Below are 27,935 nucleotides of genomic sequence, written 5' to 3' on the forward strand. Positions count from 1 at the left end.
AATGATGGCGTTCATGATCCAAGATGCAACCATGTTGTCATTGTTTTCAAAAAACATAATTTTCATTATCAATAGGAGGTTTATGATAGTTCCATTGATAAATCCAAACTTGTTCTTGGTGCTAAGAGCTTTGATAATTGCTCTACTCCGCATGGTGTAGTTGTCTCCATTTAAGAGAAGGGATACCAATTTGGCTTTAAGATTGTTGAGGCATGCAAAATGAAAGCTACGTTCTTGCCATTCTTCCTTGTATCATTATTTTCAATGTTTATTTTGTCAACCATAAGAACAAATATCAAAAGAATAAATGTCAAAAGATAGAACAAGAACAAAGAAGGCTTATTGGGTCTCAAAAGTGTTGTTGCTCTAATACCATGACAAAAATTGAAAAAAATATTTTTCTTGTATATTCTTTAAAAGATACAATTGTAAAAACAATAAAAGGAAAAGAAAATAATCCTATATGCAATAAAATGCAATAAAGATTCTCCAAAGAATATCTCTATTTGTAGCAAAGAAAGTCAAATATCTTCATATCTTCAATAATATCTCAATTTAGGGAATCAAACATCTTCATACCTTCAATAATTTTAATTTAAAATTTCAATTATGAACTATCAAAAAAAAAATAATTAAAATTTTGATTTAAAATGATAAAAGAGTCTAATATTACTACATGGAGAAAATTAACCTCTTTGTAATAGAACATAAATAAAATAAGGTTAACTTAGTATTAAGATAGAGTGATATTTTTTCCTTAAAAATTCATTTTATATATATATATATATATAGTCCCAAACAACTTAAGAAATGTTTGAGATGAATTTTAATTTTTAGTTTTAAGTGTAGAATTAACCTTATGTTGGAAAATTCTATTTTTAAAAAGGTTTTCAATATAATTTGATAGATTTCATTAAACATACATATGCTTGTACTCTCTCAACTTCTTCCAAACTTCTGTAAATCATGGTGAGAGTAGATCACATGTTGAGGAGTTCTATTACTGAATTATTTTTAGAAGTCGTGTTTGAGCTCTTCCAAAGGAGGCTTTAATCTTGGAAATGAATCTTTTTATTGTTGTAAAAAAAAGTTAAAAAAATAAAATAAAATTTAAAATGCATTTAATTCCACATTTTTAAAAAGAAAATGTAAATTCTGAAAAGTGGTTCACTTTTAAAGTAAATATCTTTTAAATTGTAAAAATACAAGCAGTTAAGTCATTACCAACATTGTGATTATCAAAATTCACAAGTGTCATCAGCCATATCATTTTAGATCCATTCTGCAACTTCCATACCCTTTTCTTTAGAACCTCCTCAATCAATCAAATCCCCCATCTTTACTTGTATCCTCGTACACAACCCTTGAAACCCTTCTACATTTTCTCAAGAAATCCACCATAGAATCACCCAGAAGCAAGAAAAACCCTTGAAGCCTTATGGTTCAAGGGGCTGGTAATGAGCCTCCACTGATGGTGGTGACTGACCCACAAACCAAAAATGAATACAGAATCAGGGATGTGATTGGAACTTCCAATGGAGCCACCGTCTACCAAGCAGACGAATCTTATGAATCCAACAAAGCCACTGCTGTAGCTGTGAAGATTCTCAATATCAAAAACAAAGATGAGAGGTACTGGGACTTGAAGCATGATATTCTCAACAGCAAATCTCTCCCTCATCATCCCAATGTAGTTGAAATCAAAGCCTCATTCAGTGTTGATGATAATCTCTGTGTTGTGATGCCTTTCATGAGCTTTGGCTCTCTCCAGTCCCTCATTTCTTCTCGGTTCAGAAATTGTTTTTCAGAAGATTGTATAGCCATAATCCTAACAGAAACATTAAAGGGTGTAGCTCATATCCACAGGAACCGTCATATTCACAAGCATATAGATGCTAAGAACATCTTTCTTTGCGAAAGTTCTGCTATAAGGTTGGCTTTTGCAGCTGCAGAGTATGATCATGGTCAAAATCACACCACTACAGCATTACCAAATCTGTGCGACTGGCCTGCGCCGGAGGTTCAGGGCTGCTGCACCACAATGTCTGATATATGGCTCGTTGGTATCACTGCACTGCAGCTAGCATTTGGCTTACGAGTTTCTACACGCCAAGGCATGGCGAGGATGATAAAAATGTACAGAAAAGACTGGGACGAAAGGACTCAGAAGGTGGGGTTAGATCCAACCCAGAGACATTTGCCCAGATCGTTTCAGGATATGGTGGGCATGTGCCTGGGTCAAGAGCAGCTGGACAGGCCGACTGCAAGTGAGCTGCTCAAACATGACTTATTCAAGAACCGTGGCGATGTACATTGCTTTTTCAACGCCATAAACCGAAAACGAATATGAGAGAAGAAGATATGAGTAAGATAGAGAGTGTTAGTAACAAATGTGAGGGGAAGAAGATACGAGTAAGGTAGAGAGTTGTAGTTTGAATTGGTTGATTTTTGGTTGCTGTAGCGTTGCAGGAAGAATAGAAAAGAGTTTGAGAATCGAAAATCCGTACATTTTCCCATCATGGTTGGAAGTGGACAAAGATATATGTATATTCATTTTGATTCCTCTTAGAAAATATTTTCCAATTTTCTAATATCAATTAACGTTCTCCTCTTTTTTTTTCCTGTCTTCGTCCCTCTGTCCAATATCCCACAAAATATTTATAAGAATGGTAAATTAACAACCCAGGAAAACATCCATTGTTGTGGTTGAACTATCTATTAAAAATAAAAAATTCATTCTCATGGAACCTTACTTTCGCATGGTATTACAATTTATCTCTATTCCCACTCCTATTCTTATATTCTTGCATGCCAAACACACCCTCAAAGAAACCAAAACCGAATCACAAGCTGCTAGAATAGTAGACTGGCCATGGGTTTTATTTTTCAGATCCAAACTGGTGATAAAGAATGTTTGTTTTTGCCTCATGTAATTCCAAATGAGGGAAGAAAAGAGTTTGAAAAGCACCCTTGAAGAGATGACATTAAACAAGGGATGGTTTTCAAAGAATACATCATCCTACCACAAAATCTGAAACAAAATAGGGGCATCAACTGATGCTCAGTTGCCTTCGCTCAACGATAATTGCAAGGCATGCTCAGCTTCCTTGAGGAAAAGACGGGTCAGTTGCTTTTGCCCTCGTCTGTATACTATACTTGACCATCTGTTTCTGCTCATCTTGTGTGGAATGCAGCTATCTGTCCCACTGTAGCAGCAATCAGAAGATGAAATCCAATGTTAGCAGAAAATTTTTATGAGCTATTTGTTCTCTGATCAAACAAGATCAAATGAAGTCGCTGATGCAAGGAAAATGCATACAGTGCTCAGTAAGAACATGATGACTCAGATGAGGTGCAGAAGTCACCAAAATAGTAACAAAACATGGTAACTCAGCAACCTCAAACCCCATCACATCCTTACCACCAACCCCAGAAAGAGATGTCAAACATATCAGAGCATTGGTATCAAGAAAGGGCAAATTTGAACATTTTGTAATTGAATATTCACTATAATATTTGGGCTCTTTGGAAAAGCATAATTTCTTTTTTTTTTTTTTGATAGGTAAATAGATTTCATTAAGAGCCAAAGGCTAGAGAAAGGCATACACGGAGTATACCAAAGACATAGAAGCAAAAAAACAAAGGGACAAAACAAACATGACCCTTACTTGGTGGCTAGCCAGTCTACAAAATCTATCAAAGACAAAGAGTGTTCCTCTATATACACCCTAACCCAATTCACAAAAGTGTACAAAAAAATGGATTTAATGTCTTGATCATTCCTCTCCATATCATCGAATGCTCTCCTATTTCTTTCTCTCCAAATGGTCCACATCAAGCAGAGGGGGGCAGCTCTCCAAGCTTTCTTCCTTTTCTTGCCCACAAAAGAACCATGCCAACCTAGGAGGTGTTTTTTCACAGTGGAGTGCATCACCCATTGCACCCCAAACAGGGAGAAAATTAGGAGCCATAACATTCTGGCTTTCTCACAAAACAGTAGAAGGTGATCTGTGGTTTCCTCCTTATGTTTACACAAAAAGCATCTGTTGGGGATGCTCCAACCAATTCTCTTCAGGCGGTCTGTGGTGAGCAACCTATTCCAAGCCGCCTCCCAACCAAAGAAACTAACCCTAATTGGAACCCAAGGCATCCAAATAGTTCTAGCCGGGAAGAGGGGTTTGGAATCCCTTGAGAATGAGCTATAAAAGGACTTGACAGAAAAGGTTCCATTCTTGTTCTCTTTCCACCGGAACAAGTCCTCCACACCTCTTCTAATGGTCAATGGATGAAGCTTACTTAATAAGCTTTCGACTTCTCCCACCTCCCAATCATTAAGGTGTCTGTTAAAACGAAGCCCCCAACTACCTCCTCCTTCGTCTTCCTCCCAAGCCTCAGCAACCCATCCTTCTTTGTTGACAGAGAGGTTAAACAAGATGGGAAAAGCTTCCTCCAGAGATTGATTTCCACACCACAAATCCTTCCAAAACTTCACTCTGGTGCCGTCCCCATTGATGAAGCGGGAATGAGAACGAAAATTCTCCCAACCTTTTCTGATGGCCTTCCAGAACCCCACCCCATACCGGTTTCTTCCATCTTTGGAGCACCATCCTCCCTCTTGAAGATCATACTTACTAAGGATAATATGCTTCCATAGGGCCTCATTCTCATTAGCGAATCTCCACAACCATTTCCCCAGAAGGGCCTTGTTAAAAGTAGCTAGACTACGAATGCCCAAGCCACCTTTCTTTTTATCGGCACAAACAACCTTCCAACTGACCAAGTGAGGTTTTTTCTCTAAGGCTCCACCGCCCCATAAGAAATCCCTTTGGATCTTTTCAAGCCTTGCGCACACTCTCTTGGGGATCACAAAAAGAGAGAGAAAGTAGGTTGGGAGGCTTGAGAGGGTGCTTTTCAGTAGGGTAAGACGGCCGCCTTTGGAGAGGTATTGCCTTTTCCAGAGAGATAACCTTTTCCTGAATCTTTCTTCCACTGCATCCCACACCCTAATGGATTTGTAAGGCGCTCCAAGGGGAAGACCCAAGTAGGAAGTAGGTAAGCTACCTATCTTACAACCCAAGACCGCCACGAGAGTCTCCATAGGAATGCCTTCCCCCACTGGTATGGCCTCTGTTTTATTCAGATTGACTTTTAAACCTGAAATCGCCTCAAACCACATGAAGGTCCAGCTAAGGTATTGCAACTGATCTACATCGGCGTCACAGAAAATTAAGGTGTCATCGGCAAACAAGAGATGGGACACGACCAGCCCCTCACTTCCTCTTCCTCCCACTCTGAAACCGGAAATAAAGTTTCCATTTCTTGCTCGGGACAACAATTGGCTAAGAGCTTCCATGGCCAAAAGGAAAAGATAGGGGGATAGAGGGTCGCCCTGTCTCAGTCCCCTAGAGCTACGAAAGAAGCCCGAGGGGCTTCCATTGATAAGGATCGAGAAGGAGGCCGTGGAGCAACACCATTTTATCCAATTAATCCATCTGTGCCCAAATCCCATCTTGAACATCACCTCCATAAGAAAGTTCCAATTGACATGGTCAAAGGCCTTCTCAATGTCCATCTTGAGAAGGAGACCCGGGATGTTGTCTTTCAATCTAGAATCAAGGGCTTCGTTAGCAATAAGAACAGCGTCAAAAATCTGCCTCCCATGGACGAAAGCATGCTGAGAATCAGAAATCACCTCCCCTATCACAGTTTTCAGTCTATTGGCTAGGACTTTGGCAAGCAATTTGTACACGCTCCCTACCAGGCTGATTGGTCTGAAATCTTTTAGATCTTCGGCCCCCTCCTTTTTAGGAATGAGCAAGAGGAACGTGGAGTTTAAGCTTCTTTGGAAGGTCCCATGGAGGTAGAACTCCCTAAAAAGGCCTAAAATTTCTGGTTTAACAACGTCCCAACAGAATAACCAGAAGGCCATTGTGAAGCCGTCCGGACCTGGGGCTTTGTCTCCACAGAAACTGCTTAGGGATGCGAAAATTTCTTCCTCAGAAAACATAACTTCTAGGCTGCTGGCCAAGCCTTCTCCCAACTCCTTGAAGGTAAGGCCATTAATATTAGGCCTCCAATCCCCAGGATCAGAGAGAAGGGTTTGGTAGGCATTACAAACACCTTCTTTTATCTCTGCCAAGGATGAGAGATTCACCCCATTTACTTTAATTTTGGATAGGAAATTCCTCCTTGCCCTAGCATTGGCCATTTTGTGGAAATACTTGGTATTTTTATCACCCTCTCTTAACCAGATTTCTCTTGACTTCTGTCTCTAAGAAGTTTCTTCTAGAAGGGCCCATTTCTTATATTCCTCAAGATCCAAATTTTTAGCCTCTATATCTTCAGGAGTAAGAGCGTTTTCGTTCTCCTTGGCCTCCCACTGCTGCAAGCGGGAGAGGGCCTCTGCTCTGTTGAAAGAGACGTTGCCTACCACCTCCTTGTTCCATTTTTTCAGGTCCTTCTTAAGAGCTTTGAACTTTTCAGTGATGCAGTGGCTGCTGTAGCCTTCAACCGAATATCCATTCCACCAGCTTTTTACTAGGTCTTTGAACCCATCAATTTTCAGCCACATATTTTCAAAGCGGAAGGGGCTTTTGCCTGAAGAGAAACCTCCAGCTTCTAGAATAATGGGGTTGTGGTCAGAGACCAGGCGAGGGAGAGCAGATTGTGAGATGGCTGAGAAGCGGTCCTCCCATTGGTCAGAGATTAAAAAACGGTCCAATCTAGAGGCAACTTGAGAGTTCAAGCCCCCTATCCAAGTGAAAGGACCTCCAGCCAGTGGTATATCCCTCAGCCCCAGCTCCCCGATCACCTCTGAAAATCTCCTCATATCGGCTGTGAGTCTCGGGGCATTTCTTCTTTCCTCTAGATATCTAACAGCATTAAAATCCCCTCCTATGCACCAAGGGTCTTCCCAAAGGCCACGGATGGCTCCAAGCTCTTCCCAAAAGTCTTCCTTTTCGCTACCTATCACTGGCCCATACACTCCAGAGAAGATCCAAGAGAATCCGTCACTGCAGTTTCTAAAACGAGCAGAGATGGAGTACCCCCCACTTTCTACCTCCAAATTCTCCAAGACTCTGTTATCCCATATGAGAAGGAGTCCTCCTGCCGTGCCCCTTGCGTCCACTGAAGCCCAATTAAGAAATCTTCCTACTCCCACACTATTCACCAATTGCGTAGAAACATTTTTCACCTTTGTCTCTAAGAGACAAACCAAATCAGCCTTCTGATTCCTCACCACTCCCTTGATCAGTTTTCTTTTATCACAATCATTAAGCCCTCGAACGTTCCAGCAAAGAATTTTAATTCTCATTAATCAACTGGAATCAAGTCCCAGGAACTCTGACCAGATCTTTTGGATATCCCTGATGTCCCCTTATAACTAACAGAGCATTCCAATCTTTTTAACTCTCGTTCAAATCGGGTGGAACAGGATTTTTCTTCTTCCTTCTCTTGCGGAGAGAGTTACTTCCAGTCCTCAGCTTCAATTTCGAAAGCAGCTCCAGAATTTCGACTTCATGCCCTTCAACAGGCATTCCCAAGACTTGACTAAAATGTAATAATTTGGAGAGCTCCTCTTCTGACCATCCTTCTTCACCCGGGGGGTAATCCAACGAGTCTCTCTGCTTAGCCATGTTGTTTCCCAGATCAGAGGTTGGGGTTGTAGACAAAATCACTGTCGACCCATCTCTAAGCATGATGGACAGGGGGTTCGGTGTCACTTCTACGTCCCTTGCCATTGGAAATAAAGGACTAGAGCCAACTTCCTTTCCCCTCTCAAGCCCCGTGTCCCAGAAAGGAGAAGAAGAAGAGGATGAGTCCCCTCTCAAGGAGATCGGGGGAAGAGAAGGCATACCTTTTTTATTACGAGCTTCGACGGGAGGGAAGCTCCTTTACAGATGTCGGCACTTCCACAAGGTGCGACGCTTCCAACTGGGTCGAATTGCGAGCTTTAACGGGGAGGGAAAGCTCAATAGCATGCATCGGCGATTCCACAGGGGATGACGCTTCCATCTGGTGGGTTTTGCTAGCTTCGACGGGAAGGGATGCCGTCGGCGCATCCAAAAGGGGCGACGCAACTTTCTGGGGAGTCCTTGAGAAGGAAGGTGTCACAGAGGGGGCTCCACTCCGACGCAGCGAGCAGCTAGGGATTTCTTGCCCTAAAGCTTTGGAAGGGGCTGGGCCGAGGGGTTTAAGAGAAGAACCCATAGAGACTTGGGCCTTCCCTAGCCTAGGCCCAAAGGGCCTTCCACAGGTCAGGCTCGAATGGGCCAAGACATCAAGAAGCTGGCCTGATTCCTCAACGCGGGCTTGGGAAAGGGGATATTGGCCCTTCTCCATGGCGCGGGCAGGAGACGAGGGAGCAGCTTCACCCATCATGTCTGTAGTAGGTGCACCAGTCCCCAGGGTCGGCGAAGGCAGCTTTTCAGGTTGCAGGATGACAGAGGAAGGGGGCTCTTCTTCCCACCATAGTTGCAGAGCATAACAGGAGGCGCCAGCGACTACCTGCAGCGAGCTTGGGTGTTGCCATCCACTGGTTTCGACTAGGACTCTGGCCCACTTGAGGTTCCGACGCTCAGTTGTGTTTTCATCCACAGCTACGTACCTCCCACAGGAGTCTCCGAACTGCTTGAAGAGGCTTCTTCCCCAGAGATGGAGAGGGAGTCCTAAAATTCTAACCCACACATGGCGCGCCTCCTCATTAACTCCCTTAAGACATCCCACAGATGGCTTCCATTTTTCTAGGCGGAAGCTTCTTCCTCTGAAACGTCTTGCCCCTGAGCTAAACACCCTTTCTGCTTCATCCTCAAATTCAAACTCCAGGAGCATGAGATTTTCTCTCACGTTTGAAAGCCAAAGGTTTCCTTCCAAGAACCATGAGTTCTTCGCCCATGACCCGAAAGAAACGGGGTCAAGAAGACGATCAGCGTCCCCCTCCCAAGAGCCCACAAGACACCTGCGCAGCAGCTCCTCATTCCTATCCAAAGTTTCTTTCTCAATTTCTAGCCAAACGGCATCTCAAGGCTCAGGGCAATCCCGAAGAGGGTATGAGCCTCTGCCTACGCTACTACTGGGTGAGACTTGGGAAGGTGATTGTTTCTCCAGCAAAACACCTCTCCATTGGAGGGGGGCGACTCCCACACTTCTCAGTTTACTAGCCAGCATTTTCCAGCCTCCAACAAGCCCCCTTCCTTCAGGGAAAGCCAAGGAAAATCTTTTGTTCTCCGCATCTCTTACCACGCAGAACAAAAATCTTCCTGCTCTATTGCATCTGAGTTCCAAACCATAAACTCTATCACCTTCTGACCAAAACTTTCTGAAAGGGGTTCTTTCCTTTAGCCCACAAACTGATTCAACCCCTTCTAGCAACAGAGATAAGCCTTTTCCTCCAAATCTGATCCATGAAGAGAACTTGGGGCCTCTTTCACAGATCTTTCCACGCACTTTTCCTTTGTGGTCTTCTATGCTAATCTCGAAGGTCTTCAAATCAATGCCAAACCAGCACTTACCACCAGGGGAAGATACCGGCATTTTTACCGGCGAGCTGCTATCATGGATCCCTTCCATCAATCATCTCAAACCCTATTGGGGTGAGAAAGCCTTTCGCATAACATTTAGAAAAGCATAATTTCTAAGAGAATCAAAACATTTTATAGCAATTGCAAATACTGCAAACACATAATAAATATGAAATATGACATTTAAGCTTCTGAAGAAGCCTAATGATAAGGATTGGTGTCTAGAGTTGATGAGAACACAAAGATAAAGGTAAAACTGCATCTTCAAGTCATTCTCTACCTTGTGTGCTGTTCTGGAATTTCAGTCATGAGGGCCTTCTCAAGTAGTTCAGTATCATTGTCCTCAGTTCCAGAACCCTCTTCAAGATCCATCATCCTATCATACACAAGTTCAATGAGGTAATCAAATCACATTAAAGTAAACTTATGGATTCGCATGAACTTTTGGATAACCTCCTTGAATTTGTTCAGTCATCTCAGTTAACCATATGACTAATATTCCAGTTTGTAAAGAGGAATATGAATCCAACATGGCAGAATTACAAAAGTCCAGAGTAGCAAGGAAAAACTGAAAAGAGAAAAAAAAAAAAAAAAAAGGTACCAAGCAAGCATTTCATTTCCCCTAGAATTTATTCTTCAAGAAGGTATACCAACCTATATAGATCTCCAGAAGCCTTGAAGGAAATAGTATAACAAAACCCAGAAGCTAAACACTACCACTGAGAATCCAGTTGATGGACAAGGCAAGGAAACTGATGGAGACAAGTGGCAGAAACCACCTGTAATTGCTTACCAAAGGTGTAAAACAATAGATGCTATGCCCCAAACATTGATTTGATTTCATTTGACAACCAATTTTGTTGGGATCTTATATAATTCAATGTGGATTTCAGCCTACAAATATTCTCCTGCAATCTTATTTCAGCCAACAGTCTTTTTAGGAGACTAGTCGAAGGGTCATAGATGTTATTGTATTCAAAGTGATTAATATCTTAATTTTTTAAGAATCTTTTAACCTTGTCCAAGTCCAAATTATACTGATGTTCAAGCTTTATTATCATTGTGAGTAGTTTTAAAAAGTTTTAGGATTGTCATTAAGTTGGTCAGAGCTTCTCCAAAAAAATCAATGAAAATACAGAACTATCCAGCCTTTTTCTTGTTTATGATATGGAAATAGAACCTGGATGTGAAGCCTAAGAATTCTAGGAATCATTCCTGGAGTTCCACTAGTGTGACACAAGTCATCCATCCCACATTCCTTTCCCCATTTTCTGTCATGCATCAGAAATATAGCAAGTTCAACGGGCAAGGGGCAAGATTTTTAACACTGCCTATGAGTTCTCAACTACTCTCATCCAGGATACACACTTTTTCCAGCACTTGAAATTTGGACATGACTTAAAATTGACTTGAATTCCAGCACTAGCTTCTTGGTCCAAACATTCTCTTAACCCAACTTTACTCGGCACATTAAAGACAATTAAAAGCCAAAACAATACATATAGTGAGAATTATAATGTTTAAACTCACTGAAGGAAAAAACGAAAAAAGAAGCGATATTTTATTCATATAACTCCTCTTTATTTCTCTAAAGGTGAACAAAAATCGAGTTCAGAATCGTTATGTACATAAAGAGCATTTTAAAAAAAGGGGGCATATTCCCAATACACCATGAGTATATAGAGACCACAAGCACGCAATAAAACATAAAAAACCAGAAATGGGAAAACCTATACAGCCTATACTTGATATACCTTGGGTACACAAATTTAAACTTCTAGTCTGATAGGGACTCTCTCAAGTCTATCTTTGGGTTTGTATTCACTCTAGGTGGTGGGCTGTTAGTTGGAGAAGTGTGAAGCAGTCTTGTATTGTTGACTCCACTATAGAAGCTGAGTATGTTGCTACTTTTGAAGCAGCAAAGGGAGCCTTTTGACTTAGAAAGTTCCTAATGACACTTGAGGTAGTTCCCTTGGTTGTACTACCCACAAACCTATATTGTGATAATATTGGGATAATGGTATAGTTTAAAGAATAAAAAAAACACTGGAAGGGTAAACACATAAAGAGGAAGTATCATTTGATACCTAAGATAATTGAGAGGGTTGACGTTGCTGTGGAGAAGATATCTTTTCCAGAGAACCTGATGGATCCCTTCACCAAGACTTTATGTAGCAGAGTCTTTGATGGACAAAGGGATGACACAAGTGTCACATGTATACCCAATATGCTTTGGAGCTAGGTGTCACAAGATGCTTCAAATGACCCTCCCCATGGGCTTATATAGGAGGAGAGAAGCTTCTAGAGACCCTTGGAGACATCCACACTTAGCCACTAGTGGGAAGAGTGTGGAAGGTTCTAGAAATGCCTAGAGAAGTCCACACAACTCTACACTATGGAAGAAGGCATGAGAAGGGTCCAAAGCTTTCTAGAGAAATCTAGAAGTCTCTTGAATATTCTAGAATAGTGTAGGACATTCTAGAAGTCTCTTGAATATTCTAGAATAGTGTAGGACATTCTAGAATATTCATGAATTGTAAGGAACCCTCCAAGGTTCTAGAGAGTTCCATTGGTGCCTATAAATAGGTGAGGGCCTCATTTGGCCAAGGCATCAAGCAAGTGAGCATCCAAGCACTTGTAAAGGCTTCTTGAGTTAATAGAGCTTCCATTCTTTCAAGAGTTGCCTACCAAGCTTCTTAAGCTTTTGAGTCGCAAGTGTCTTAGCCGAGCAAGCTAAGCATTGGGGAGCAAGGCTGACTTAGCAAGATCAAGCGTCTTGGCTTGTCTAAGTGCCGCACGAGCTTAGTGAACGACTAAGTCCGTGACAAGTGGTATCAGAGCGCGGTTACGAGGTGGGCATAGCAAAGGAAGCATGTCGGGTTCCAACGTGGAGGAGACTAGTGAGCAAACCCGTGGGAGGGAGACCGAGACTACTGCACGGGGCAGGGGCAGGAAGGATAAATCTCGTGATGCCGTTGCCAACATGGAGGCAAGGTTAGCCAAGGTGGAGCTAGCCATGGCGGACACTCAGGAGGGGTTGGACTTGATCGAGCAAGGCATGGAGAAGGGCTTAGAGGATCTAAGGGAGCAGATCCAAGACCTTCGTGAGAGGGTGCTAGTCTCACAGGTTCAACCAGTGTCGCACGAGGAGTTTGTGTCCTTCCAAAGAAAGGTCTTGAGCATGCTTGCTAGCATGGAGTCAAGGATAGAGGCCTTGGCCACTCGAATGGAGTCCCGAGACCAGGAAGTTAGGCAGGAGTTGGCCATCTACAAGGCTACTGTGTCGGCACGGGTCATGGCTACACAGGAGGCATCTAGGGTGGAGGTGCCGAAGCCACACAGGTTTAGTGGCAAGCGGGATGCTAAGGAGTTGGATAACTTCTTATGGCATATGGAGCGATACTTCGAAGCTATCGCATTGACGGATGAGGCGACTAAGGTAAGAACTGCGACCCTCTACCTTACTGACACAGCTACTCTATGGTGGCGTCGAAGGTTTGCCGATATGGAGAAAGGCATTTGCACCATAGAGACGTGGGAGGACTTCAAGAAGGAGATTAAGAGGCAGTTCTACCCCGAGGACGTGGCTTACCTGGCTAGGAAAAACATGAGGCGTCTCAAGCACATAGGTTCGATACGTGACTATGTCAAGGAATTCTCTTCGCTCATGCTTGAGATTCCTAACATGACTGAGGAGGAGTTGCTATTCAACTTCATGGATAACCTGCAAGGGTGGGCCGAGCAGGAATTAAGGCGCCGAGGCGTTCAAGACTTAGCCACTGCTATGGCAATAGCAGAATCCTTAGCGGATTATAAGAGGGGAGACTCCTCCAAGATTGAGTCTTTGGAGGATAGCCACGCCATGGGTGGGGGAGATGAGGTTCCAAGGGACCACAATGCTCCTAAAAAGGGATCAGGCAAGACGTCTAACGTCCGAGAAGGAATGGATAAGGCGGAAAGGAAAGAGTTTACGCCTAAAATCAAATGCTTCCTGTGTGACGGTCCACATTGGGCACGGGATTGTCCAAAGAGGAAGGCGCTCAGTGCCATGATCGAGGAGAGGGAGCAGGAGGACGAAGCACATATGGGCTCAATGCAGCTACTAGGTGCCCTCCAATTCAACCCGAAGCCTAGTACGCCTGAGACCTCCTTACTAGCAGGGGTGCAAGTAAAGGAGGAAAAAGGGGAGCGAGCTGAGGTAGCCCGCACACACATGGAAGAGGTCACCAAGGGAAAGGTGAACTCAATGGGTAAGAGGAAGCAGCACTCTAAGCATTGGAAGCGCACGGGTCTGCATCCATCTGAAGCCTCACGGGAGAAGGAGGTGAAGAATATCTTGGCTGAACGGGTCACCAGGAGACAAGGGGTCCTTCCTGTGATAGAATATCTAGTCCAATGGAAAGGACTACCTAAGAGGCAGGCAAGCTGGGAACATGCGGATGCCTTGAGAAAATTCTGGAAACACATCGAGAGGTTTCAGAATGAGGCAACGACGAGGACGTCGACGGCATTGGTGGGGGAGAGTGTCACAAGATGCTTCAAATGACCCTCCCCATGGGCTTATATAGGAGGAGAGAAGCTTCTAGAGACCCTTGGAGACATCCACACTTAGCCACTAGTGGGAAGAGTGTGGAAGGTTCTAGAAATGCCTAGAGAAGTCCACACAACTCTACACTATGGAAGAAGGCATGAGAAGGGTCCAAAGCTTTCTAGAGAAATCTAGAAGTCTCTTGAATATTCTAGAATAGTGTAGGACATTCTAGAATATTCATGAATTGTAAGGAACCCTCCAAGGTTCTAGAGAGTTCCATTGGTGCCTATAAATAGGTGAGGGCCTCATTTGGCCAAGGCACCAAGCAAGTGAGCATCCAAGCACTTGTAAAGGCTTCTTGAGTTAATAGAGCTTCCATTCTTTCAAGAGTTGCCTACCAAGCTTCTTAAGCTTTTGAGTCGCAAGTGTCTTAGCCGAGCAAGTTAAGCATTGGGGAGCAAGGCTGACTTAGCAAGATCAAGCGTCTTGGCTTGTCTAAGTGCCGCACGAGCTTAGTGAACGACTAAGTCCGTGACATAGGGGTAGTTTATTACGATAGAGCCTTAAAAAGCATGACATGATGTCAATAAAATTTCATTAATAAATTTATTTATTATGATTTCTAATTTCTATTTATATCTTTGCTTGCATTATTTGTTATTTCAACGTTTAAGCTCATATCACTTGCATCGTATATGACTTAGGTGTATTAGGAGTTGCACAAATACAAGTCATAGATCCCTTGCAAGATGATAAGTTGTTCATAATCGATTCATGAAATTAGGCAATTCATCAGAGATTGTAATGCACTACCTCCTAATTGGATGTATGACTTGTCTTGGTTATGAGAATGGTTTTTTCATAGTGAGTGCACTAGTGTGTATGATTATACATTGGACATGACCTACAATGAATCATAACATTGGCTATTAGGTAGTAATGATTCACTAAGCTACTAATTTTTCTTCTTTTCTTTTTTTTTTATCAATAAAGGAAAATATTATTGAAAAGAGCCCAAAAGGGGCTCACCAAAGTACACATGATGTATAAAACAGCCACACCAAAAAGCGTCAAAAAATGAAGAGAAAACAAAAAACTACTCCTTCCATCAAACCAAACCCAACCAATTAATGAAATCAAATATGGGCATGGAGCTTTCACATATAAACAGTTTAGTCCAAGTTAACAAGTTACACAAAAACAAAAACTTCAGCCTTTAGATAAAGAGCTCCACATTCTTAAAAGATCTTCTATTTCTCTCTTTCTAAATTGTCCAGAAAAGGCATAAAGGTACTGCCCTCTAAACCCTTTTCCACATTCTTCTAACAAAGGAGTCATATCAACCTAACAAAGTCTCTCTAACAGTAGATCGCATCACACAATAAACCCTAAAAAGAGAGAAAAATAGCTCCCACAATACTGTTGCCTTGCCACAATGTAAAAGGATGCGGTTAATTGACTCCTCATGAGCTTGACATAAGAAGCATCGATATGCCAAAGACCACCCACTCCTTTGAAGCTGGTCGAGAGTCAAAGCTTTGCCTGAAATCACCTCCCATGCAAAAAAGCTCACTTTAGGTGGAACCCACACATTCCACACAAACCAGCTAGGAATTGCACTAAACTTCTTGTCTCAAGGCTAGCATAAAGGGATTTAACAGAGAAGGTACCACTCTTCGTTTTCATCCACCACACCTTATCCTCTTTACCCTCAACTACTACCTTATCTTGTAGTCTTGCCAAAAAGACTCCACAACAACAACCTCTCAATCGTTTAGAGGCATTGGGAGGTTAGGATTCCAAACACCCCTCTCAATGTTGTCACAAGTCCACCACCCAAGCCTCTTTAGAGCTAATTAAGGAAAATAAGGAGGGAAAAGAAACATTTAACGGCTCATCTCCACACCATTTATCTTTCCAAAACTTGATCATTTTCCATTGCCCGCCGAAAAGGACAATCTACAACTAACTATATCCCACAACTTCCTTATGGCCTTCCATAACCCAATGCCATAGCTGCTTCTTGCTTCCTTAGAGCACCAACCTCCTTTTGTTTCCCATATCTACCGCAAATAATTTGTCTCTAAAACGCCTCCCTTTCTGAAGCATAACGTCAATTCCACTTACAAAGGAGGACCTTATTAAGTGAATGAAGGCACCTAACTCCTGCTTCCTTTTGTCAGAGCAAGCAGTAGCCCACTTCACCAAATGAGGCTTGCTTTCTAAGGTCCCACATCCCCAAAGAAAGTCCCTTTGAATTTTTTCCAACCTTCAACACACAATCTTCGGCATCCAATATAGAGACATAAAGTAGATTGGCAAACTAGATAATGTACATTAGTCTCCCCCGTTTGTAAATATATTGTCTTCTCCACAATGTCAATCTTTTATGGAATCTTTCTTCCATCCCAAGCCACTAACGAATTATGAGAAGTGCCTAACGGAAGCCCCAAATAAGTGGTCGAGAGCACCCCCCATTTACAGCTTACTTCAAGAGCCAACTCCTCCAAGTCCTCCACCCTTCCAACTAGAATGATCTCACTATTGGTTAAGTTAATTTTCAAGCCTAAATGACATCAAACCACACAAGCAACCAACTTAAGTAGGTCATTTAAGCATGAGAGGCTTCACAAAATACCAAAGTATCATCAGCAAACAACAACCGAGTAACTTCCAATCACTTTCCATCTCTACCATTCACTTTGAAACCAGTCAAAAAACCACCCTCCCTTACCCTTCTAAGGAGACAACTAAGTGCTTCCATGACAAAAACAACAAATACAAAGAAAACAGATCCCCTTGACTTAATCCCCTAGAGCTCTGAAAAAACCCTGAAGGGGTACCATTCACTATAATCGAGAACCTTGGAGAAGAAATGTACCAACTAATCCAACTTATCAACCTTTGCCCAAAGCCCATTTTTTCCAAAACCTCAAGTAAAAAGTCTCAATTAACATGGTCATACGCTTCTCAATGTCAAGCCTATAGAGCCCCCCAGACTTGTTACTTTTCAACATCGAGTCAATTGCTTCATTTGCTATAAGTACAACATCAAAGATTTGCCTACCTTCCACAAAGGCATATTGAAAATTGGAGACTACTCTACTCACTTTTTTTTTAAGCCTTTTAGCCAACACTTTAGTTAATAACTTATAAAGGCTACCACTAAACTTATAGGTCTAAAATCTTTAAGATCTTCAACCCCTCCTTTCTTTGGTACAAGCACCAAAAACAATAGCATTGAGACTTTTTATTGAGATATTCACTAAGCTACTATACTGTATGGCTCTCAACCTTGAGAGAGTAATGAGCTAGTGCTAAAGTCTTCAATGGCTTCGACTTATGGTGAGATGTTAATGTGGTCATGTATTCTCTATGGATTGGATAACTATTAATTAAGCCAAGTGACAACAGACATTTTCAAGATAGGCAACCTTATACCTCATAGGATTGAAACAATATGTCTCAATAGGTGATCCTAAAGACTTGATCATGTAAATTATGGCCATAGTAATTCTTTTAATAGAATTTAACGTGTGCTCTTTATGAGCTAGAGTATGTCAATCGATCACATAATAAAAGGATTCGAGACTCGAGAATTGTGGAGGTAATCTTAAGAGGTTGATAGTATTCACTTAATTTGATTACGAACACCAATTCATGGGAAGTTTGCATGTAGTCGATTAGTAGTTCATAGACTAGTAGTTCATAGACTTGAGCTTTATATCTTGATGTAATTTAATAGGATATTGGAATGCAGCCGACTCTCTTTAGTGGAGTGTTGAATCAACTATGGAATTTGATTTTAAGGGAGTTAGTATTTCCTTATAGATCCCAGTGGCCCTCGCTCGAACTCATATTCTTTGTTGGCATAAAGACTTAAGGTTTTATGGAAAATTAATCATTTATGTATATAAGGGTTTTTTTTTTTTGGTAAAATTGCAATGTTGCATGGGATTTATTGATTAGTTATTTTTTTCTTTTTTGGATTAGGCTAATCAATTAATTGAAGCCCAATTGAGCTAATTAATTAATTAGAACCCAGTGGACTATATTAAGAAACTCGAGCCAAAGATGAGCTTAAGTCACTTAAGCCCACTAGGAGGATTATATAACCCCCTTAGGGGTTTAAGGTTTCATTTTTCAGATCTTTTAGACACCTACATTCCAAAGAGCCTCCATCCTCCTCTTCCACAAGAAGGCTATGCAACCACTTGACACAAGTGCCAAGGCCCAGAGAACGAGTGATCAAGTGGAAGATCATCATAGTAAACAAGATCATCCTCTTCCTTTGGTTGGAATCTTGATCTAGGAACATCTAGATCAAAGGTATGCTTTTTAAGCCCTAAATCTATAGTTTTTGAATTATATTCACTTTTTTTGTGTAGATCTGGAGTCCCTAGATTGGTAGAGAGAATGCCCCTATGATCCAAGTACTAAGGTTCAGAGAACAAGTGATCAGGTGGAAGATCATCGTAGTAAACAAGATCATCCTCTTCATTTGGTTGGAATATTGATCTAGGAACATCTAGATCAAAGGTACGTTTTTGAAGCCTTAGATCTATAGTTTTTAAATTGTATCCGCTTTTGTTGGGTATATGTAGAGTCCTTAGATTGGTAGAGAGCATACCCCTATGATCCAGGGGTTGTCCCAACAAAGGCTTGGCTCAAGTGGTAAAGGGTTGGGATGGATTTATAGGAGCTACCAGGTTCAAGTTCCAATGGGGATAAGAAAAAAAAAAAAAAAAAAAAAGGACAATAAGCAACCTTTCAACATAGAATCACCACTCCACCTATCTGACCAAACCTTGTTTTTAGCCAATACACAATTAAGATATTAGGCCTTTGCCATATGGCATCCCACCCACATCTCTAACAGCCTTCTAAAAACCAACACCTTAAGCCTCTCTTATCTCTTTGGATCTCCAAACACCCTCAATCTCACAAACTTGACAGCAATAATCAATTATCGGAGGCAGTTTTCTTCCTCTAGAAACCTGCATTCTTCTAATGCCAAGATCACCATTATTCTTTTCCTTACAAAACGTGGCCCACTTCACAAAATGCATCTTACTCTGACAACTTATCCCCCCAAAAGAAGTCTCACTTATTTTTTCCAGCTGATTTCTTATTGCCTTGGGAGTAACAAACAAAGACATAATAAATAGGAAGCTCCTTTCAAAGCGCTCTCCACCACATCCCAAATAGTGTCAGATTCGAAGGGGACCCAGATGACTATACTAGGCCAAAATCATTATTAAGGGCGTATTTGTTTACAAAGAGTCATTCCAGAGTTTTGCAAATTAACAGAAAATGTTGAGATGATGGAAAGGAAAAGGAAATCAACTTAAGAAATGTTAAAAATAAATATTCCAAACTAAAATTTCATATCACTAAAACTTATATGAGAAACAATTATATGCAATAAGCAACCAGACTGAAGATAAAATATGAAGCTTTCATATTTAGAATGCTGAATTATCAAACATGGATGAAACAGTATTCAATGAGAGAAGTTTCCAGCGCTTACTTCACATTAAGAAGATCAACAAGCACTTGTAAAGCCCCTGAATCTCCACAAGCCTCCCATACTGCTGCTCGAGTTTCTGAATCCAATGGTTGCCTTCCTCCAGATTCAGCAAGCTTTAAGAAAGCAAAATATTCATTTAGGGACAGATAACTGAAAGAATAATACTAAGAACCACATTTATTTTGTTACTTTGGTATGTACATAAGCAATAAAACCTCTTAACAAGAATATGTTCCATATCTAGCAGGATACCAATAAAATCATCATCAAATATGATTGGCCGATTCCTCATAGAGCTTGCACAGACAGCAATGATACCAGCTGTCTTAAGAAGTTGATTATTTTTCACAATTTTCTCCAACATTGCCTTCCAAGCAAAGCAACTCATTTTAGGAGGAGCATGCAAAACCACACCACTTTCCCAGGAAAAGAGTCACTAGCTAAAAAGTCCAGGGACCTGTAAAAGGATTTAATTGAGAATCTTGTAGTCGGTACAACTCCAATCCAAAATTTGTTTTTGGTCCAAAGACCTATCACTCCATTTTTTTTTTTTTCCAGATCTTTCTTTTCATTAAAATTTCAAGAATAACTTACCAGGTTGCATGATTAAATTTAACAAGAAAACTCATCTTATCCATATACATCAGTTGTGATATGTCTTGGATGTTAAATTTTTTAACTTCATAAATGATTTTCATAACTGATGCAAGAGCATAGTAACTAATGATGAGCATTTAGTGTTGGTAGTAGTATTTCCAATTAAATCAAGGTTTTAAGATAGGTCTTTAAAATTCCCATATTGACAACCTTGTAAGTTAAATTCTTGGTAATATTCTAGCATTAGGTGTATGGGAAGTTTTAGCTACTAATTGCTTGTTGTAACTACAAGTATCAAAGAGAAATGAAGTGAGGGAAATGTTTTGGTAATCATTTCTAATCTGATTTTGCAAGTTTTCTTCCTCAAGTTGAATGCTTTCCACTAAAATAAGCATGTGGCTTAGTTGCATGGAGAGACATCTGTGATTAGCATTGTTGAGTGATTTCCACTAACCTTGGTTGAGTGACATCCCAGTTGTATCTGCTTCTTACCCATTATTCCAATTTCCTTTAGCTAGATCTTATACAAGGCCCTGGCCAGTTTCCCAAGTTGTGGTATCTTTTCTAATCCCCAGATTTACATGGCCATCTACTCCATATTCAACATTTTGTCAAAAAAAAAAAAAAAAAGAAGAAGGGTTTACTACTTGGTGAAAAGCTGACCTAATTGCTATTGGCGAGAGCATATTCTACCCAATTAACCTTAACAAATAATCCATGATTACAGATTTAATTCTGTAAATTCCATCTATAGTTTTGCGATGATCTTCAATATAAATGAAAATGGATATTAGTGAAAAACTAGTAAGCCTCACTAAGCCTATAGTAATAAAAAGACGAGTTTACAAAGGGAAAATGAATATTTCCAAACTTCACCTCTTCCAGCAGTGATGAGACCCTAGAAAGCTCATCTTCCTCCATGGATATTGTCCTCAAGGCAGTTAAGAAGGCCTCAGGAAAGACCAGCTTATTTAAGTAAGAAGGTGTCTTGCGTTGACCACTCCAACTATAGTTGCAGACCTGATGATCTGTGGACTTACCATTCTGTTCATTTTTTAGGGTGCTCGCTGGAAAAAACCCACGATCTAGCAGAGTTTTATGTAAAAGACACCTCATTTCAGCCTTCTGTGAGCAGAAACCAGTTTTACCATTAACCAAATATAAAGAAATGGAAAAATAAAAAAGCAAGATAAAAAATTTGCAAGGATATAAAAGTCATTAGAAGTGAACTTCTCTTAAAAACTAAACGAGAAGTAAACCACATAATCCAAGACATTTGTTTGACTAACCTGTGCTTCAAGAAGCTGTCCTTTGGATTCAGAAAAAGGGACATTCTTAAATAACTCCATTGGATAATGGACCTGCATAGTTTATTTGTGCCATTAATAAAATTCATGTACTCAGCTCATGATAAGGTCATAAGTATCCATAACTTAAAAGAAAATATGGCCCTAGATAGCGTTTAGAAAACCAATATAGAATTTGCATAGTTGAACCAAAAGGATAATGATAATATTTCTTGAGTTCAATTCAGATGAGTTTTAAAATAATTTTTTTTATAGGAAGCTTAGTTTAAATTAACATAAACACCAGAAACCAAAGTACTGTAATGGACCTGGAGAGCATGTATAATAAATGGACAAGATAGAAACTTCTTATACATGAGATTACCATGAGATAGTCATCTGGATTATTATCAATGACAAATCCATACAGGTACAGTAACTCCTGCATCAAAGGAAAGGAAACTTTTTTCGTTCAGAAGTTGCTTAGCTAGTAGCACTCAGTTTCCTATCTGGTAACATTCACAATGGTATAAGCCACAGTCATTTGGGCTCAAAAATAATAGTAAATGTAATCATCAATCCAATCAAGAAAGATAGAAATTTGATACAAGACTAGATGTTAGGCATTTCACTGAATTTTGATTTTTGGATTTCATGATTACCAACATTGCTAGCATAATAATTACTTTAGAAAAATATGAGAAAATTGAGTTAAAATTAAGCAGTTAATGGTTATTCAACTTGCATCAGTATGACACAAACCACCCTCCCTGTGTTATAAAGTGTTACATGCTTCATGTTGAAAGCAACACCACCACCAGCACAAGGTCAAAAAGGATGCAGGTTGGCCCTAGTCCGACCCTAGCGTGAAGCCTAGTCTGAAGCCTCACTCAAACACTCTATTGGAATTCAGATGAGAGACAAAGCGCAGAAGAGGCAATTAGAAGATTTCTAGGTTTCTCTTACCTATATAGCTTGGTGTTGATTTTTGCATATCGTTCCTTTTTCTAGATTTGATTTCTTCAGCTCCCTCATTAAAACAGGTTTCTGTTGTTCGACCTTGTTCATGCCATGTGACCTAGAACAGACCCACAATTTGCAGTTTTTTGACGTTCTTGATGGCATATGCTTTAACATAGACTATAACCATGATAAGTGGTGAACAGCAAGATGCATGTAGCATATCACGAACACATGCAAACTTCAATAGGACTGCTAAGAGCCAGTTTGGTAGTGTTTCTAGTCAAAGTGTTTTTATTAGAAGTGTTTTCTTCTATAACACTTCTGTGAAAAACACTTCTATGAGAATTTGGAAAAGTAATTCTAATAATGTTTTGGACAATATGTCACATGAGTACAAAAATGCTTTTAATATTAATAAATTACTAAAAAGGACATACAATTTAAGTACAAAAAAGAAATATTATAATAAACTAGGAACTTTTCATTAGAAAAGAATATATAAACATCTATGTTAAAAGAATATATAAACATTTATATTGTTAAAAAAAACTAAAAATAATTATTTTTATGATTACAAGAAAAATTTGAAAAATATTTAAAAAAAAATGGATTAATAAATAAACATCAATCATGATATAACAAATTTTCAAAATAAAACAAACTATTTGATTATATATTAGATTAAAAATAATTTTTATCGTGGAATGATGGGTGGCAGCTACCCAAGATTCAAAAGTCTTCTTAAATTGCATTTGTCTAAACTTGAAAGAGTATTCCTGCCTAGAAGTGGGGGGGTTAGGCTATAAAATATGGTTGAAATTTTAGTTTTATGATGCTTATGATATGTAATAATTTATAGGTTCAAGCACTCATATATGTCCATTATAAACATATGTCAGTTTCTTTCATTTTGTAAGGTAGGAATGGCTGAAGGCATTACTTTTCGATAGATATTTTTTCTACATCTTGCACATGATTTATTTTACAAAACTTGCCATCCATAACAAGGACTACCTTGGAGCAGAGTTCAACGATGTTGAATGAGAGTAATGAGAGCCTTCAAGCTGCGGAGTCTCCACTTGGATGAAGAGAGAAGGAGGGAGAAGAGAATGGAGGAAGAGAAGAGTGCAAGGGAAAGGGAGGGTATCAGGAAATACTTGGGGGTATTTTAGGAATATTTTAAAAAAATTAAAGTGTTTTTTTAAAGAAACACCTCCCAAGCGCTTCTCTAAAAATCACTTCAAGTTTTTTTTCTAAATTTTCCAAAGTGTTTTTTAAAATAATGCCAAACATCTATTTTTTTATCTTAAAAACATTTTTAAGTGTTTTTAGGGCTAGAAACACTTTTAAGAAGCACTTCCAAATGGGCTCTAACAATAAATCAAAACAAAATGAATGAAACAAAGAGAATATTTATGCTCAAGCTATCAAAAAGAAATTTCAATACAAGACACACTCCTTAGGTGTTCCCCTAGAATGTTTGAATATGCATGGATACCGTTTCTATCATGACATTTAAGCCAATGAAAATTAAGTACATACAGGTGCAAAAGCGATAATTTTCAACTGATAAAAATTTCACTCGAAGGATAGCTAAATACTAGCAGTATCAGTCATGGTCAAAATCCCATACAAATAGCAGTTTTGGATTCAGAAACGAGAACACTTCAAAATGACTATAGAAAGTACCTCATTTCCTTTGTTGCCATAACTAATGGATATCTCTTTCTGCATGTGGCACGGACTTTGTTCAACTTTTCAAGGAAAAAAAAGAATGTCATAACTACTCCACTATCCTAGCTCCTCAACTAAAAGAATAAAAAGGGGCAAGTAATACCAAGTTTCATTAGAAACTCTTACAACATGCAAGTGAATATACTACCAGAGAGAAGGTACATAGATAAAGGAACTCCAGTTTTCAATCCTGTGTTGTCAACTTCCCAAGTTGCTGCTGCCTTCAAATCTGAAAGACAATGTTCTCAGCAAGTGAGATAGAAACCTGCAATCTAGTTTGAATCCAGGGGGGAGAGGAATACACCAAGCATTTAAGCAAGTAAAAAATTCAAGACAGGTTTAGCTCTTAGTTAGGCACCCCAATTATATTTCTAAGAGCTATATGGAATTGTCTAATAACATGGTCAATTTATTTTTTTTTCAATAGGCAAATAATTAATAAATTATATATTAATGGGGGCTTGGAAAAACAGAGTTTCAATCCAAGTACACAGGAAGTAAACATGAAGCATCACAGAATCAGAACAACAATGCAAAGAACAAGGGCCGCTAGATGGAGTATGAACCACAATACTGTGATGGAGAAATTAATGGGGGCTCGGAAAAACAGGGGTTCAATCCAAGTACACAGGAAGTAAATCAATGAAGCATTACAGAATCAGAACAACAATGCAACAAACAAGGGCCACTAGATGGAGTATGAACCACAATACTGTGATGGAGAAATTAATGAGATAAATCAATGAAGAAAGAGTTCCCAACTATCTTTAAAGAAGATAGCTGAAGACAAAGAAAATAGAACCTAGTTGAAGTCTCAAGAAATGGACTGACAAGAGAGATACAAATAAAAGTCATTAAAGCTATTTAAATCTGTGTTCACAAGATAAAATAAAAAATGACAAAACAAAATCTAGCAAAAGCACAATATTTGAAGTGTACTAGTAGAGAGTTATATAACCTTGGAATTATAGAACCATTTCCATACCATGGTTACAAAAATCAATGCCAGGGACAAGACCCTCAACCCAGAGGATTTCTTCTTGCATTGAAGAGGAAGTCCCTCTGTTGACTTGGCTTTCAAACCCATGAACATCAGTGCCTAAAAAAGAAAAAGGTAGCCATCTCAGAAGACACATTACCTATTAAAAAGGACAAAAAAAAAGAAGAATCATGCATCCTACAAACCTTATATTGAAAAAATAATTGTAGAGATGAAAAAAAGAAATCTCATGGAAAAATGACGAAGAAGGAACAAGAATCTCACTTTTCTCATCCATCCCACTAACCAAGTTTCCACTAGAAATTTGATCAGTGAAAGCTCCAGAATCTTTAATAATGTTTGGAATGCAACTATTTTGCTCTTCTTGGATTTGGGGAAATACATACGAGCGTGGAAGAGGAATGTTCAAAGCACGTGTCCAGAATATGGAATTTGCCCTATCATGATACCAAGCATGCTAAATTGGCTGCCAAACTCTACAGCACTATGAATTCATATAGAGCAGGGATTGTGAAATTAAACATAAAGATAATAATGGCTCTTTGAGAAATTACATACCAGAGAAAATCTTCAAAATGCACCTCGCTGATAAAAGAACAAAAAATGGTTGTGGTTAGCAATATTAGTGGGAATTTGACATTTGAATGAGAATGATTGATAATCTGGTAGTTCTGAAACCCATTAACAGTTGATTTCAGATAACAGCATACCAGATTATATAGCTCATTCTTACTGTTAAAGGGCAAGATATGAAATTCTGAAATGGTTTCCTAGGACTGATATGGGTTTTACAGAGAGCATCATGAGGAAAGAGGAATTTTTACACACACCAATATGGCCATCTTAGGTTATTAGAACTAAAAAGTGCTTCGGTTTCTCCAAAAGAACAAAAAAAACACTGCAAGTGTGTATTTGTTGAAGAAACAAAATATGGTATCCAACTTCTACGCACCCTTTTGAATCCCCGTCAAGAATTAGAAGTTTTTTCACCAAATCCTTCACTTTATCATCATATAGAGACTGCAACTGCTTCTTCTGTAACATGAACCAGTTTTTCATCATTTATGTTTTGCATTTAAATTTAGAAAGCACAGTTCAAGAAAAACTAAGAAAAAGAAATGCCATCAATAGCACAAAAAATGAGCCCCAAACAAACAGAAATAAATTGCATGTTTATAACAAAATTTTGAAAAAGCTAACTGTAAGCATATGATTCAAGTAAATCTCACTTCCAAGTTCCATCATGGAAATCATAACTGGAAATCTAGCTTACTATTACATAGGTGATACCAAAAGTAGTCTTGTGGTATCACAATTAGAGAAGCAGAACAAAACTTATCCGAACATATACAACAACTAACATTCTTCACCTGCAATTCAGTTGCCCGATGTACCGATGTACCCTTCAGCTCGATGAACTCATCATCAATAAACCAAAGTGGAGTCCCAAAAGTGGTTGGAAGCATATCGAGATACCTAGTACAAAATTTTCATCACATATTAGTCTCACCGAAAAACAGAAAAGATACAAAAAAACATATTACTGAAAAATAAACCATATTCATGCTACACATACGGTTTCCAAGAAGAATTCTTACGGAGGCGCTCCACAGTTAGAAACAATATCATCAATAACCTGTCATCCACTTCTCCTTCTTCAAACATTGCTCTACACTCTGGTCCCAAAAATGGGTCTTGCAGCACCCTCATTGGAGTTATGGCTAAATCTAGCGGAACCACAAGTGGAATCCCTGAAATTTTTACCCAAAATCAGTCAAACAAACAATCAATCTACTGTTCTATTTGTTTTCCAAAAAACAAAATGAAGGAAAAATTTTAAGTCTTATATTGAGTCATATGTGGTTCCTTAACAAAAATCAGCTCAACGAAGCCAAATAGTTTTATTAGGCTCAGTTGAGGGGACAGGCCCCGGATAAAATAATAAGTTTTCTCCAGTTCTCATAAACCAAACAGGATTAGGTGTGAGTATTAAAAAGATCATCCCAATTAAGCGAAAAAGAGTATTAGCTTCAGTTGAGTGAAAAATTATGTTCCTTCCTGTCTCCAATCATTAAACGTCTACAATTAAAAAATTTACCCTCCTTTCAATTTCCCACATTTTCTCGGTATCCAAACACAGCTCAAAATTAATTAAAAAATAGCTAGGCTGAAATGTGCATGTCCAGATTGATTGGGAGATTCTATTTACCATCTGAAGCGTCATTCGCGTAAAATATACCAAACCCTTTGTTGGAATCACAGTACTTGATCTCGCAACCACGCAATTCAACTCTATTCAACTGAAAAAATTCAAAATTCCCAAAAACAAAAAAATAATTAGCAAATGAAAATATATATATATATATATTCCTTCGGTTTCCGAGAAAATGCCAGAAAATAAAGAGATAAAAAATATCGTTAAAATACACAACCAATACATCATTGAAAATTTTCTCTAATTCAAAAAAAGAAAAAAAAATCATATATTGAGGTGGGTTTTAATTTTTTTTTTTTTTTTTTTTCCTTCTCTTTTTTTTTCTTTTTTCTTTTTTGGTAATACATAACAAGAGACGTTGTTGAAACTTTTCTTTTCTCATTAACCAAACAGGGTAAAAATGGGTTTAATGAAACCTGTAGCCATTGAAGGAAGTGTTGGAGCTTGGCTTCTTCTGTACTCGCCATTGCTGCAGAATTCAATGGCATGGGGAGAGAGCTTCAATAGTTATGCAATTGAAGCCTGCTTGAGAGAGAACACGGCCCTAGCACTGAAACG

General features: G+C 39.3%; 2 protein-coding genes across 3 annotated transcripts; one reads left to right on the forward strand and one right to left on the reverse strand.

Annotated features, from left to right (window-relative positions):
- The first annotated feature begins 1,438 nt into the window (after positions 1-1,438).
- LOC104879109 (serine/threonine-protein kinase BLUS1-like) lies at positions 1,439-2,350 on the forward strand. Its single transcript, XM_010650673.1, has one exon. The coding sequence runs from the start codon at positions 1,439-1,441 to the stop codon at positions 2,348-2,350; it is 912 nt and encodes a 303-aa protein (XP_010648975.1).
- Positions 2,351-2,851: 501 nt separating this feature from the next.
- On the reverse strand, positions 2,852-27,935 carry LOC100267311 (uncharacterized). Of its 2 annotated transcripts, XM_010650654.3 has the most exons (16): positions 27,794-27,935; positions 27,372-27,462; positions 26,739-26,913; positions 26,533-26,638; positions 26,115-26,197; positions 25,721-25,747; positions 25,427-25,599; positions 25,148-25,261; positions 24,311-24,391; positions 24,118-24,182; positions 21,851-21,907; positions 21,469-21,540; positions 21,056-21,304; positions 19,583-19,695; positions 9,802-9,897; positions 2,852-3,206 (listed from the first exon to the last, which is right to left on the reverse strand). In XM_010650654.3, exons 1-16 carry the CDS (start codon positions 27,863-27,865, stop codon positions 3,062-3,064), a joined length of 1,719 nt encoding a protein of 572 aa, XP_010648956.1. In that variant the 5' UTR covers positions 27,866-27,935; the 3' UTR covers positions 2,852-3,061. The 2 variants fall into 2 exon arrangements, with proteins under 2 accessions (XP_010648956.1, XP_019075187.1); XM_019219642.2 differs by lacking the exon at positions 27,372-27,462.

This window comes from Vitis vinifera, chromosome 4, assembly GCF_030704535.1.
Source record: "Vitis vinifera cultivar Pinot Noir 40024 chromosome 4, ASM3070453v1".
NCBI lineage: Eukaryota > Viridiplantae > Streptophyta > Magnoliopsida > Vitales > Vitaceae > Vitis > Vitis vinifera.